Source organism: Balaenoptera musculus, chromosome 2 (assembly GCF_009873245.2).
Source record: "Balaenoptera musculus isolate JJ_BM4_2016_0621 chromosome 2, mBalMus1.pri.v3, whole genome shotgun sequence".
Classification (NCBI taxonomy): Eukaryota; Metazoa; Chordata; class Mammalia; order Artiodactyla; family Balaenopteridae; genus Balaenoptera; species Balaenoptera musculus.
In genome coordinates, this window is record NC_045786.1 from 135,889,005 (window position 1) to 135,903,270 (window position 14,266).

The following is a 14,266-nucleotide window of genomic DNA, read 5'->3' on the forward strand; positions in this document are numbered from 1 at the left end:
TGCTGACCACGTGGAGCTTATGTTATTTGTAGGACATTTAAGTGTGTCCCAGAGGCAACTGGATGTGTGAGTTTGGAGAGAAGTTAGGGTTGGAGATAGAGATTATGCCATTTATATATATGATGGTCAATGTTTTTAAAGATTCACGAAAGTGAATAAATGAGCTAATTTGCCTCCTAATGGTATGAAAGATACCATCATTCAGTTATTTGCAAATTATCTTGATGTAACAAGGTAAGTCTTCACCCCTAAAGCCCTGTAGGTAAAAACAAACAGGGAAGGGTAAAAAGTGTTTTCCATTCTGTCATTTGCTATGAATAGGAAGTGATGCAGCTCTCATTTTGGATTCTTTAACAAAAATGGGATATGTCTTTTACTTATTAAAATCATAAAAAGACTTAATCAAGTCTTCCTTTGAGAATACTCAATTGATTGAAATCATTGAAATGATATCACTGCCTCATCCAGAGGTTGTGCTTTTGTTGTAGAAGACTGCCTACTTTTGTAGAGTTCCAAACAAAACTGAGCAAAATAGAAGGGAGTCTATTTCTCCCTTGTTAGTCTTGATGACTTTCTAAAAGCTCATGCATTTTGATGGCTAAGATTAATGAGACCACATAGTGTTAAGCACCTTGGACTTTCAGAACAAAGGCCTTTTAGAAGAACAAAGTATCATTATTAATGACACATCACTTACAGTTTTCATCAGTAATGTAAGGTTTCAGCCACTTTAATGGGAATTTAGTTAAGAGCGCCAATGTGGAGAGCAAGGCTATTAGAGGAGGTTCTTGACAGTAATACCTTTTGCTTCTAAGGAAAAAGACAAATCATACTGAAATTGATCAAAATGACAAGCTGAGAGGTTCAGAAGGAGGTGAGCTACCATCCACTTACTAAATTTCTCAAAGGCCTTATCATCAATGAGTCCGCTGGTGAGCTCTGCCCGCTGCAGTGGGCTCCCTTTGTGGCCAAGTCTCCCCCTTCTGGACAACTTGCTGGCCCAGAAAAATGCCTCACGCTCCAAACATCACCTTTCTATTTCCCCTCTCCTCTCCCTCCACACTCCCAGTCTGTGTTGGGTTTCACTGCCTCAGGATCTTCCTTTGTCCTATGGTGAGCTGCTCAGTCAAGTGCATGAATAAAGGAATGCCACCTTGCTGTGGTGAACTAATTTACACCATTACCACTAAAGGTGAGAATCATAATGCCAGGTGGCAAACCAGTGCGGAAGTATTTTTCCCTGAATACATGTTGTTAGTCTTATCAGAGAAATCATGGGGGATGGTGGTATACATAGAGTCAACAGTGTTTGCAATTTTTGCAAATTCTTTACACAAGATACTACTCTCATATAAGATCTCTCCCAGACCTTAATGTGTTTCAGTCAGATTCACTAAGACTCTCTTAATGACACTTTATAAATGACTCTGCTTTTGTTGGAGGGAAATTAGGAGAAATTCTCCTGGGGGAAAAAAACTGAAGTTAAAAAAATTGTAATTTTGTCGTCGAAATCAGTCAGCTATGTTTTATCTGTAGGGAAAAAAAAAAAAAAAACTAGAATGCAAAGAAATGCCCGATAAAAATAAAGGAAGAGGGAATTTACTATTATTACGAAACTGATGACTTATACCCAGGGGCATATAAGAAATTGATTACACTGCTGCTCTACCAATAACTCTTTGAGATCTTAGTCAAGATTGTTGAGATCCCCAGTGACAGGAAGAGAGCCACAGACACCGTAAGGTAGAAGGGGTTGTGGTTATATAGTGTGAAGTGATATTTGTTATTAAAGAAAATCTCAGACTATTATTCTGTCTCTGATTTGTAACAACTCTAATTCTGTGAATTGTTTAGTTGATTTGATTCTGGAGATTCTTGGAAAGACTTTCTTGTTATATTATTCTGTTTTGGGAGTTCCTGCCAACCACATTAATTAGTTTCTCTTTTGTTTGTGGTTTACAAGGTAGATCAAAGCACATTTCCAGTCCAATTGTTGAGGTTCACTCTTTTCTGTCTCATTCCAGATGACACAGCTTTAGCTAGGAAGCATTTACTGGACAACATGAGAATTCAAGTCCAGCTAGAATGCTGAGATACCAAACAAAATGCTACAGCGCAGGAGAATGTTTTGTTTTTAAAGTTTCTGAGGCATTGTAGTCCAAGATACCCAACAAATAATTGCAATTCAGAATTTGAGTAAAATGCAGAAATGGAGAAGTAAGATTACTGCAATCACATTCTTTAGTAACTTTTAGTACTAAATATTATTAAAAATTGACCACAGGGCTTCCCTGGTGGTGCAGTGGTTAAGAATCCGCCTGCCAATGCAGGGGACACGGGTTTGACCCCTGGTCCGGGAAGATCCCACATGCCACGGAGCAACTAAGCCCGTGCACCACAACTACTGAGCCTGAGCTCTAGAGCCCGCGAGCCACAACTACTGAAGCCTGTGCTCCTAGAGCCTGTGCTCCACAAGAGAAGCCGCCGCAATTAGAAGCCTGCGCACCCCAACAAAGAGTAGCCTCCGCTCACTGCAACTAGAGAGAGCCCACGCACGGCAACAAAGACCCAACGCAGGCAAAAATAAATAAATAAAATAAAATAAATTTTTTAAAAAATTGACCAAATTTTACCAAATTCAAACAATAGTTGAAGATCATCTGATTTGTACTGCACGTTGATGTTGATATAAGCTCAAATTCTGCATTGGGAAGTTAACACTGAAAGATTGAGTTCACTGTGAGCTTTATTATGAAAGATGATTTTCTTTCTGCATTATAAATCTGCTAATAACAAATGAGCAAAGTGGTTGCTAGTTGGTACCTTTTTTTAACGTTTGTGCCTTTAAGATCATAGTTCAAAAGAATTAAGCAAATGCGATAACAAAGGCAACACAAACATAACCTTTATTCTCTTTCAGAAACCCAGAGAATCAATAGGGCTTGGAACCATATTCATTGATTTAATCAGAATACCTTAAATTTTGTAGTCTCATTTAAAATGTTATAGCAATACAATGATTACTGTAAGAGTGATGGCAATATACATGGTTGTTCTCAACTAAGTAGTAAAAAAATGTAGTAAATTCTCTTATCCATAATAAAGAAGGGCTAGGCTAGTGAGCTGCTCGATCAAACATTCATAATAAATAAAAATTACTCTCTATATATCTGATCATATATTCATAGCCTAAAATCACAATACACAATCTGACAGTAAAATTGTGTTACATTCAGGAGTTGGGAAGCCAGCACACTGGGATTATAAAACATTTTTTGGTTTATGTAAATACTGAGACAGAATCTCTAAAATCACAACTGTTCCAGAAGATCTGAGACACATGTCAATGAACATGCACGCTGTCTATCGGCTATTAGTTTTCAAAGGACTAGAAGAGTAAAATAAAATTAATGTAAATTATTCAATACAATTCAATATTGCTTTGACTACTTAAAAAAAATACCTCAAGGTATTGCACTGCCTTATAGGCATGAGCAAAAATTGTAGTAACTGGAAAGTAGCCGTCATTGAGAACAGGCACTGAGAATTCTGACAGAACACCAAATAACTGCTTTTGGCAAATAAACTGGTTAAGATGATCTCACTTTTTTTAAGTTCTTTTGCCATAAAAGGGGTTTTTAAAATTCTATTTTCTTAGAATAATTTTATATATATTAGAATGATTTTAGAGTAGTCAGAGTTTAACATTATCTCAAAGGTTCAAATAATTCTTAAGATTCTAGTTTACATAAGACTATATTCCTTAGCATTCATTTAAACATATTACTAAAAACAAACATGGTTCATCTGAGAACATAGATTAAAATTTTTTTTTCTTAAACCCAAGGGAAAAGGTATGAACGTAGCCCTTTCTCTCTAAGCATAAAAAGTCATTTAGATGACAAAGAGGACTGAGTCCAGAGTCAGGAGACACAGATATGACTTTAGGGAAATCACTTTCCCTCTAAGATCCCCTCCGGCTATCTGATTCTAAGGTTAAAACATTCCCTCTGAACTATACAAACTGACCTGGCATTTTCAAGTTTCTACACAGTTCCTGGCCGCCCCCCCCCAAAAAAACCTTTTAATTTCTTACACTCAAATATCAAATGAATTGATACAAACCCTGCTCTGCAAATCTGTATGCCAGCTTGTTGTTTTCACTTATTCTGTACATTGTAGAGAGCTTCCTATGTTCAAGAAGGAGTGCTAGACCAAACCTGCAACATTATGCTTGTCACTGCCCCTGGGAACAAAGGACCCCCTGGAAAACTGGATGCAGTGATTGCGTCAGGCCCAGCTTCAGACACCTGAGGAAATAGGGAAACAGGCAGTTATCCTACTTGCTCCCTGGTTCAGGGCACTGATTCCCAAACTTGAGGGAATACAGGAGGAATCTCCAGATGGGTTTGTTAAAACCGCAGCTTCCAGGGTCTCACCGCAGCCTTACTGTGTCAGAATTTCTGGGGATGGGGCCTCCTAATCTACCTACATTTTTAATCAATATGTTCTCCCCCACCCCTCCATGCCTCTGCTGGTTATTTGTGGGCTTCCCTCTCTACACTCCCACCCCCCAAAAAAGAAAAAAGAAAACCACTGTACTGTAGCGGTTAAAGCTTTAGAGTCAGCGTCAGGAGGCAATGAGCAGCTGCTAGATCTGGAATGAGTTATTTAACATCTCTTCACCAGATGGGGGTTGAATGAGAGGAGTCTAGCCGTCCCTTCCTCTCTCAAAGAACCTCACATGTCAACTGGTGAAGGAGATGGGGAAAATGTGCAGGGATGTCTCACTCTAGCAGTTCAAACACCCCAGAAGAGTCTGGAAGCCCCCGATCGGGTGTAATTCCTCTCTCTCTCTGGTCCCCTCATCCACAACTGGAGGCAAAGTGAGGCGAAGTTGGAACTGGGTGACAGTCGGGAGGGAGGAACCAAAAGAAGCTTGCAAGAGCGTTCTGGCAAGAAGCAGAAAGGGTACTCTGAAAGCAGGAATTACTCGTCGTCCTCGTCTTCGTCGTTCTGGTCCTGGTAGCGAATGTAGACGACCAGCATGACAAAGCCCATGAGGATGCAGAGGGAGCCGACCACCAAGTAGGCGATGCCCAGGAACGGATTCTTGCCGCCCATCCACGAGACGCTGCTGAAGGTGATGAGCTTGTGGCCGCCGAAGGCGCGCACCGGGTAGTTGTAGGTGATGTTGACGCGGTAGGTGCCCCGCGGCAGCCCGGCCGAGTAGTTGCCCTGGCGGATGCGCGCGTACAGCTTGCGGAACGTGGGCAGCGCCGCCGTGCGCATCCACACCACGAAGTCCTGGTTGATGAAGCCGGTGTTGTTCGGGTCTGGGCTGAGCTCGTAGACCGGCCGGTGCCAGCTGGGCGGGGGCGCGGTGCCCTGGAAGGCCAACGCCAGGCTGCCGTTCACCAGCGGCGGGTTGCGGAACTTGACGTGGTAGTCGGTCCACCAGGCGATGCCGGTGCGGTCGAGCGGCACCTCGACGTAGGGCCCGCCGGGCAGGCGCTGGTGCCACAGCGAGAAGGAGTCGTTGAAGAGGCTGTTGGCGATGGCGCCGCAGGGCGCGATGGGCAGGCCAGCCGCGCTGTACTGGTAGGGGTAGCACTCGTTGACCGGGTGGCGCAGCGCGCTCTGCAGCCCGCTCAGCTGCGCGTCGTCGCGGGACACGCCGTAGCGCCGGTTGTTCTGGTAGAAGTTGGTCAGCTCGTAGTAGAGGAACACGGGGCCCTGGAAGAACTCGGGCAGCGAGAAGTACCAGGCGCACGAGCAGCGGGGCGGCGGCGCGCGGCCCTGGCCGATGGCGGCGCACACCGAGCAGTTGCCGGTGCCCAGGTCGCCGGTGTAGTCGTACTCGAGCTCCTTGATGCCGTTGGAGGAGTAGTAGAGGCCCAGGCCCAGGCCGATGAAGGCCAGGCCGGCGCAGAAGAAGAGCGGCAGCGCGATGCTGGCTGACAGCAGCGGCTGCCAGGCGGGGAGGCGCTGCTGAGTGAACGCGGTGTTGTCGGGCTGGTGGGCGCCCCGGGCGGTGGCGCTCCAGGTCATGGCGGCCGCGCGGACCCACGGAGGGGCGCTCGGATGGGGCCGGCCGGGGGCGCCTCCCCCTCTTCGCTGGGCGAACCCGCGGCGGGTTTCCACCGGCTCAGGTGAGTTCTGGCCCCGGTCCCGCCTCCGGCCCCCGCACAGGTGAGTCTTAGTTACAGGTTCTCCGGGCAGTGACCGGACCCTTCAGTTCCGCCTCGGTCCAGGTGATCGGCCAGCACCGCCCCTGCGGGTAATCGAGAGCCGCGCCCCGCCTCTTCGGAGGTGAGCGGGCGGGCGTTCCTTCCCTCACCTGGCGGGCCCAGAGCTCGCTTTTCCTCTCTTTCCGGGTGGGTCCGGACTCCAGCTCCTCCTCCCCGAGGTGAGTGGCGGCCCCAGGCTGCCTCTGAGTGGCTCATACCTTGCTCAGGTACTTCCTTCCCTTCCGCCTCCAAGTGACTAGAGTGCCTGGGCCAGTCTTGCCCGAAATCGTAGGAGCTGCAGCCTCCAGCGCAAAGTTCCACTAAGGGATTGCACCGTGCGTCCTGGAGCCTTGACGATTTCAGGGATTAATCCTCTTTTATCTGAAAGTGGACAAAAAGTGTCTCTGGACCCTGTTGTCTTTGTAGGTTAACTTAGGGGCCCCCTTTCAGTCAAGTTGCAGCCACAAATTGTAATGCCCAAAAGACTGCACTATGGTAAATCGGTTTGGAATGCCGTGCCTGCATTCAAATTCTAGAATTTTTTTTTTTAAGGGAAAATGATTTTCCGGCCAGGTTCCCCAATCTGGCTGTATAACTAAGAAACGTGGAAAGTTCTCTAAAAATGACACTTGAAAAAGAGAATCAAAGATGGCAAGAGGTTCAGAGCCTTTAAATATCTCTCTAGCTGGTGGAGAAACCACACAAGGAGAAAAATGCACTGGACTACATGTGATTTCTTTTTCTTTTCAGATTATTTGCCTGACTGGAAGAAAGTCCGACCCAAGGTCCCAAAAGACCTAGCTGCTATCCGCAATCAAGGATGTTGGGACTTTGGGCCTAAGGAGGTGAACTACAAGGTTTTATAGGACTTACTGCAAAGAAAACCCAAAATAGCTCTGAACATTGCTTGTGATTCTGGCTTTTATATCTAGGTTGGTACAATATACACAGGGGGTGTCGGGCCATTTCAACTTTGTGCTAAATCCTCCTTAGGTATTGAGGTGTTTCTGCCTCTCTTCCCACTCCTAAAATGCAAATAACTTAAATATTTGCTATATTACACTTCTGTACCTAGAATAATATATTGCATTCAGGAGTTATTCAAAACCCATTGAAATCTGGAAAGTTAAAATACTTGCTAAATTAAACAACAGGGATTTTTTTTTTTTTAAGCATCTTTCAAGTGTTAGCCCTAAGCTAAGCAAGGTAGAAGACAGAAGACAATTAGACTAAAAAGGACCCTTGACCTCAAGGCATTTGCAGTCTGATAGGGGACATATTACTTAGGAATAAGATGAATCAAAATAGACAATAGACAGCATATACTCAAGTACTGAATTATACTTTACAAGAATGATACTAAAATTAAAAAGTAATATTGTTTTGGGCTTCCCTGGTGGCGCAGTGGTTAAGAGTCCGCCTGCCAATGCAGGGGACACGGGTTCATGCCCCGGTCCGGGAAGATCCCACATGCCACGGAGCGGCTAGGCCCGTGAGTCACAACTGCTGAGCCTGCGCGTCTGGAGCCTGTGCTCCGCAACGGGAGAGGCCCACGCACCGCGATGAAGAGTGGCCCCCGCTCACCGCAACTAGAGAAAGCCCTCGCACAGAAACGAAGACCCAACACAGCCATAAATAAATAAATAAATAAATTTAAAAATGGTCCACATCAAAAAAAAAATCTTAAAAAAAAAAAAAAAGTAATATTGTTTTAATAACAGAAAATTCATTCTATCTTGTTGAATGGAATGAATGCAGATTGGAAGCTTTAGCTGTTAGAGAATACTGACGGAGACCCAACTGACTTGAATTCCACTTCCCTCACTTTTAATCATACCCCGAGAGAGGAAATCCCAACATTGTCCACAACTTCCTATGGTGTGATCCAGTCTCCACTACACCTTTCTTTCAAGAAGATAAAAGAATAAACAGCTCTCTGTATCATTTTGGTGGGTTCCATCCACTCCTATATCATTGAGTCATCAGTTGGCTTGACATAGAGTCCACAAAACTAGTCCCTAGGAAGGAATTTGGTTCCCCAAACTTAACCTAGTGGATTTTAAGTCTAACAATTGCCCTGCCACCACTCCCCGGAAGTGTGAGCCCTCCTGTTGAGCTGAGAGACTTGCCAGCTCTCCCCTCCCTGGATGACATTCGTTTATTCATTCTGATAACTAGGGTCACACCAGAGTGTCCCAAAAGCCAAACGAAGAGACTATTTCAAGACAAGGAATGGTCTACAGGGTGAAACAGCTGAGGGTTCTAGTGAGACAAGAAATGAAAAGGTGCCATTGGATTTAACTTCTGTGGGAACAATTTGGGTGGTGGGGTGGGAGGAGTCAGGCTGTCTCAGGTGAGGGAAAGAGGATGTGGAGGCAGGACAACACCTTTTAGAAGTATGGGGGAGGGGCAGGAGAAAGGCAAGTGGCAATCACTTAGAAGAGTATGTATCCCAAGGGAAAGGCTTCTTTATAGACGGCAGCAAGGGTTTATTCCGAGGGGAAAAGATAACAGTTCAGGCAAGGTTGAAGAGAGGGGCGACAAGCTCATGGATGGTCCAAAGGCAGGAGCAGGCAGGAGGTGCCGGGTCCAGAGAGCAGGTGCAGGGTCAGCTCACCTCTGAAACAGGGAGTAAGGATGGATGCAGAATGCAACTGGGCTTTGGTCTTGGCTCAAGGGGAGAAAGTTCCCACATAAGAATTTCTTTCTGTGCAGTAAAAGGCATTGTGGGGCGGGGAAGGGAAAGCATGAGCCTAAGGAAGTCTGTGAGGAGGGGAAGAGGGAACTGGCCTGGGATATATGAAGTGATGCTGAGTGGCTTCGTCTAGAGGGGTCATGCAACCCAGGCTGGGAGAAGGCAAGTGAACACGTCCAGCACGTGGGGGCTTTCAGTGCAGGTGAATTGGAAATAAAGGCTTAAGATATTGCAGTTATTGTGGAGCGAGTGGCTTAAGTGACAGGCCTTAGTATTGAAGAGAATAGCAAAGAAAAATGAAACAAAGCTGGGGGACCAAAAGAGAGCATAGGGACCAGCAGACTGGCCGTCCTAATGATGTTAATTAACGAGCAGGTGGCATGAAAGCTTGGAGGGGAAAAGCCCTGGTATGAGATGGGATGTTAAAGATTTTGGAGGTGGAGCAGTGCTGGGATACATGTATACGTCATGTCTTCTCTACCAGCTTGCAAGTTCTGAGAGGCCAGGGACTGGTAGGTATTGCTGTGTCCCCCAGAGTTCAGTGTAAAACGAGGGCCCTGACCTCGTGTCTTTCATTTGGTTATGTGTTATCATGATGCATTAAAGGACATGTGGATCTTGTAAACTCTTCCCAGTCCCAAAAAAGAAGTTAGTTCATTCTAAACAATTCTTTTTTGTGTCTCTTTATTATAAAGAGAACTCAAAGTGAAAGAAAAAGTCATTCCCAATCCCAGTACTCCTAAAATCGTTTTATTTTTCCATTTTATATTGTGGGTTTTATCCATATAATTATTTAATTTTTAATAGATTTTAATTATAAAAAATACATTATCATTCTGTGTGTTAAATTACTTCCTTATGGAATGAGATGAAGAACAAAGTAAATATTTTCTCTGTTTCTTTGTGGTCTTCATAATTTTTAAATGGTTCTAAAATTCATGGGTTTGCCATATTTAACCACACTCCTATTGTTGGGCATGTGGATTATTTCCAGTTTTTCAGTATTCCAAAAAATATAGTAGTAGACATCTTTTCACCTATAACTTTTCATTTTATATTATTTCCTTAGGATAAATTTCTAAAAGCAGGAAAGGGGCTTAAAAGTCAAACCTGTTAAAGATACATATCTCTAGAGTCTTTGACACTGCCACAACATTGTTTACTTAGTTACATTCACCAAAACGTTGCCAACAAAACCAGTTGTTAACCACAGAATATATTTAGTCTGCACTAATAAACTATCAGATACTAGGAGAAGCAATATAAGATAGGGGAAAGAAAGTTGCTTGACGTTAAGGAAGTCCAAGTTCTACTCTAAAGTTCATCAAGAAATAGCTGGGTGATCTTTGTCAAATTGTTTAACTTCTCTGGTTTCCTGATTGCTTATCTGTATGAGTGTGTTTGCCAAAATGATAGTAAATATCTCTTTCAATGCAAAGATATCTGTTTCTAGTCAGTCCAAGAGGGCTTCCTTGCACTGACTCATTGAATAAATAGTCAGCATTTACTGAGTACCTACTGTGGGCCAGTCACTCTGTAGGCACTTTATGTGCAGTATCTCATCTAATTCACACTGCAAACCTAGGTGGTAGGTACTATTATTATAACCATCAAACTGATGCAGAACTAAGATTTAGGCTAAGGAAATGGAGGCTAGCCAAGATCTTATAGAGGTAACTGGGAGCTGAGAGTCTAGTGCTAAATTCCAGTATCCTTCATTTTCAGTCACCACAGTGTAATGTCTAGACATACTTCTTCTTAAAAGAACCCAAAAGACTTGAACCGATTTTTAGTGTTGCAGGTCTTTTATACCCCAAATATAAGAGAATTCTGTTCCATTTATGCAAAGTTCCAGAACATCTGAGTTGCCTTATTTTTGTTTAACCAAAGCTTTCGTTTTGAAGCCAACTTTTGTTCAGCATGTCTATTTCTCTTGCTAAAGTAAAAATAACTTCATTTGTCTGGCTGTACTCAGTTTTTGCATTTATTTCATTTAGTTCATGACTATTTATCTTACCGTAATAGAGCCAAGGGTTTTTAATTGGTGTTCCCTTATATAAATTTATACTGCTCAGAATTGTTGCCTATTACTCTGCCCATGGGGCAGCTTTTATTTAAAAGGAATCAAATTAAATTGCTTCATAAAATTACAGCATGTGTTCAGAAAAGTTTGAAAAATATCCACTGTGCCTGGACTTCATTTTTTATTAAGAACTGTGTTCAGCAGACTTCCTGTTTCAAAAATTATGGGGTGGTACCCCCTAGTGGAAGATGCAGAGTAACTTCGGTGAACGAGTACTGTAAGCACCGGGGGCAGAAAAGACAGACAGGAGCTCTTTCCACTCCTTGCTGCAGTGTGTTGGGGTTTTGGGTCATTAACTTACTGAAAAACAGTGGAGGCCACTTGTGAGCAGAATTGCGTGAGTTGAGAGCTGCAGGGGGCAGTATAAAATGAACAATGCGACTGAGATAGGTGACAATAGGTCTTAGGTGGCACAGGCATTGGCTATGGGATGCCCAGGTTAAAAGACTGGAAAAATCAGCAGGGATCGGATTGGACTTGAACTATGTGCATAGAGTTTGGATGTAGGAGTTGTGCTTGGTGAGTTGGTACTGGAGAGACCCAAAATATCAGGAGGACAAGTTGGGTGACAGAATTGAGATAGAGGGGAAGGAAAAGCTTTGTCACTGGAAATAAGAAAGAGTTAAATCAAAACTGAATTGGGTTAATGCAGTGTGAAAGGTGAGAGGGGCATATACCAGGGTGAGGATGGGAAGAGGGAGGGGACACCTACAGAGCAGTGTCTATGGAACCAGCTTGTCTGTTGAGACTAAAGGCCACCCTCCCCTGCCCATTCCCTGTCCCTGTGGGAGTGAAACTCACTGGTTTGGGGATGACCCCACTGAGGAATGTGATATACACACTGGGTTTCCCTTTCCCACAATGACAATATCGATTTGAAATGTAGGAATTCTTCACTCTGTATCAGGAGTGAATGGTTAAACATTTAAAATTTTTCAAAAAGTTATCAGCTTGTCTTTTGACAAGATTCAACACCCATTTATGATAAAAACTCTCTGGAAAGTGGGCATAGAGAGAACCTACCTCAACATAATAAAGGCCATATATGACAAACCCACAGCAAACATCATTCTCAATGGTGAAAAACTGAAAGCATTTCCTCTAAGATCAGGAACAAGACAAGGATGTCCACTCTCACCACTATTATTCAACAAGTTTTGGAAGTCCTGGCCACGGCAATCAGAGAAGAAAAAGAAATAAAAGGAATCCAAACTGGAAAAGAAGTAAAACTGTCACTGTTTGCAGATGACATGATACTATACATAGAGAATCCTAAAGATGTCACCAGAAAACTACTAGAGCTAATCAGTGAATTTGGTAAAGTTGCAGGATACAAAATTAATGCACAGAAATCTCTTGCATTCCTATACACTAACAATGAAAGATCAGAAAGAGAAATTGAGGACACAATCCCATTCACCATTGCAACAAAAAGAATACAATACCTAGGAATAAACCTACCTAAGGAGGTAAAAGACCTGTACTCAGAAAACTATAAGACACTGATGAAAGAAATCAAAGATGACACAAACAGATGGAGAGACATACCATGTTCTTGGATTGGAAGAATCAATATTGTGAAAATGACTATACTACCCAAAGCAATCTACAGATTCAACACAATCCCTATCAAATTACCGATGGCAGTTTTTACAGAACTAGAACAAAAAATCTTAAAATGTATATGGAGACACAAAAGACCCCGAATAGCCAAAGCAATCTTGAGGGGAAAAAATGGAGCTGGAGGAATCAGACTCCCTGACTTCAGACTATACTACAAAGCTACAGTCATCAAGACAATATGGTACTGGCACAAAAACAGAAATATAGATCAATGGAACAGGATAGAAAGCCCAGAGATAAACCCACACACCTATGGTCAACTAATCTATGACAAAGGAGGCAAGGATATACAAAGGAGAAAAGACAGTCTCTTCAATAAGTGGTGCTGGGAAAACTGTACAGCTACATGTAAAAGAATGAAATTAGGACACTTCCTAACACCATACACAAAAATAAACTCAAAATGGATTAAAGACCTAAATGTAAGACCAGACACTATAAAACTCTTAGAGGAAACCATAGGAAGAACACTCTTTGACATAAATCACAGCAAGATCTTTTATGACCCACCTCCTAGAGTAATGGAAATAAAAACAAAAATAAACAAATGGGACCCAATGAAACAAAAACTTTTGCACAGCAAAGGAAACTATAAACAAGATGAAAAGATAACCCTCAAAATGGGAGAAAATATTTGCAAATGAATCAATGGACGAAGGATTAATTTCTAAAATATATAAACAGCTCATGCAGGTCAATATTAAAAAAAGAAACAACCCAATCAAAAAATAGGCAGAAGACCTAAACAGACATTTCTCCAAAGAAGACACACAGATGGCCAAGAGGCACATGAAAACTGCTCAACATCACTAATTATTAGAGAAATGCAAATCAAAACTACGGTGAGGTATCACCTTACACCAGTTAGAATGGGCATCATAATAAAATATACAAACAACAAATGCTGGAGAGGGTGTGGAGGAAAGGGAACCCTCTTGCACTGTTGGTGGGAAGGTAAATTGATACAGCCACTGTAGAGAACAGTATGGAGGTTCCTTAAAAAATGAAAAATAGAATTACCATACGACCCAGCAATCCCACTACTGGGCATATACCCAGAGAAAACCATAATTCAAAAAGACACATGCACCCTAATGTTCATTGCAGCACTATTTACAATGGCCAGGTCATGGAAGCAACCTAAATGTCCATCAACAGACGAATGGATAAAGAAGATGTGGTACATATATACAATGGAATATTACTCAGCCATAAAAAGGAATGAAATTGGGTCATTTGTAGAGACGTGGATGGACCTAGAGACTGTCATACAGAGTGAAGTAAGTCAGAAAGAGAAAAACAAATATCGTATATTAATGCATATATGCGGAATCTAGAAAAATGGTACAGATGAACCAGTTTGCAAGGCAGAAATAGAGACACAGATGTAGAGAACAAACATATGGACACCAAGGGGGGAAAGCTGGGGGCGGGGCAGTGGTGGTGGGATGAATTGGCAGATTGGGATTGACATATATATGCTAATATGTATAAAATATAAAATAAAATAAGAACCTGCTGTATAAAAAATGAAATAAAATTCAAATCAAGAAAAGAAAAAAAAGTTATCAGCCCTATGTTCTAACACCCATAATGTGAAGAGGGAGGGCTCATCTTAGGAAAACTGAAGTGCCC

The 14,266-nt window shown here is 42.7% G+C and overlaps 1 protein-coding gene across 1 annotated transcript; it reads right to left on the reverse strand.

Moving 5' to 3' along the window:
- Nucleotides 1–2,885: 2,885 nt before the first annotated feature.
- On the reverse strand, nucleotides 2,886–6,586 carry TMEM30B (transmembrane protein 30B). The gene has a single exon (XM_036844893.1). The coding sequence runs from the start codon at nucleotides 6,049–6,051 to the stop codon at nucleotides 4,990–4,992; it is 1,062 nt and encodes a 353-aa protein (XP_036700788.1). The 5' UTR covers nucleotides 6,052–6,586; the 3' UTR covers nucleotides 2,886–4,989.
- Between the last annotated feature and the right edge of the window lie 7,680 nt (nucleotides 6,587–14,266).

Bases quoted from the DNA above. Each gene is read 5' to 3' on its own strand.
- TMEM30B (XM_036844893.1), bottom strand. From the start codon at position 6,051: ATGACCTGGAGCGCCACCGCCCGGGGCGCCCACCAGCCCGACAACACC.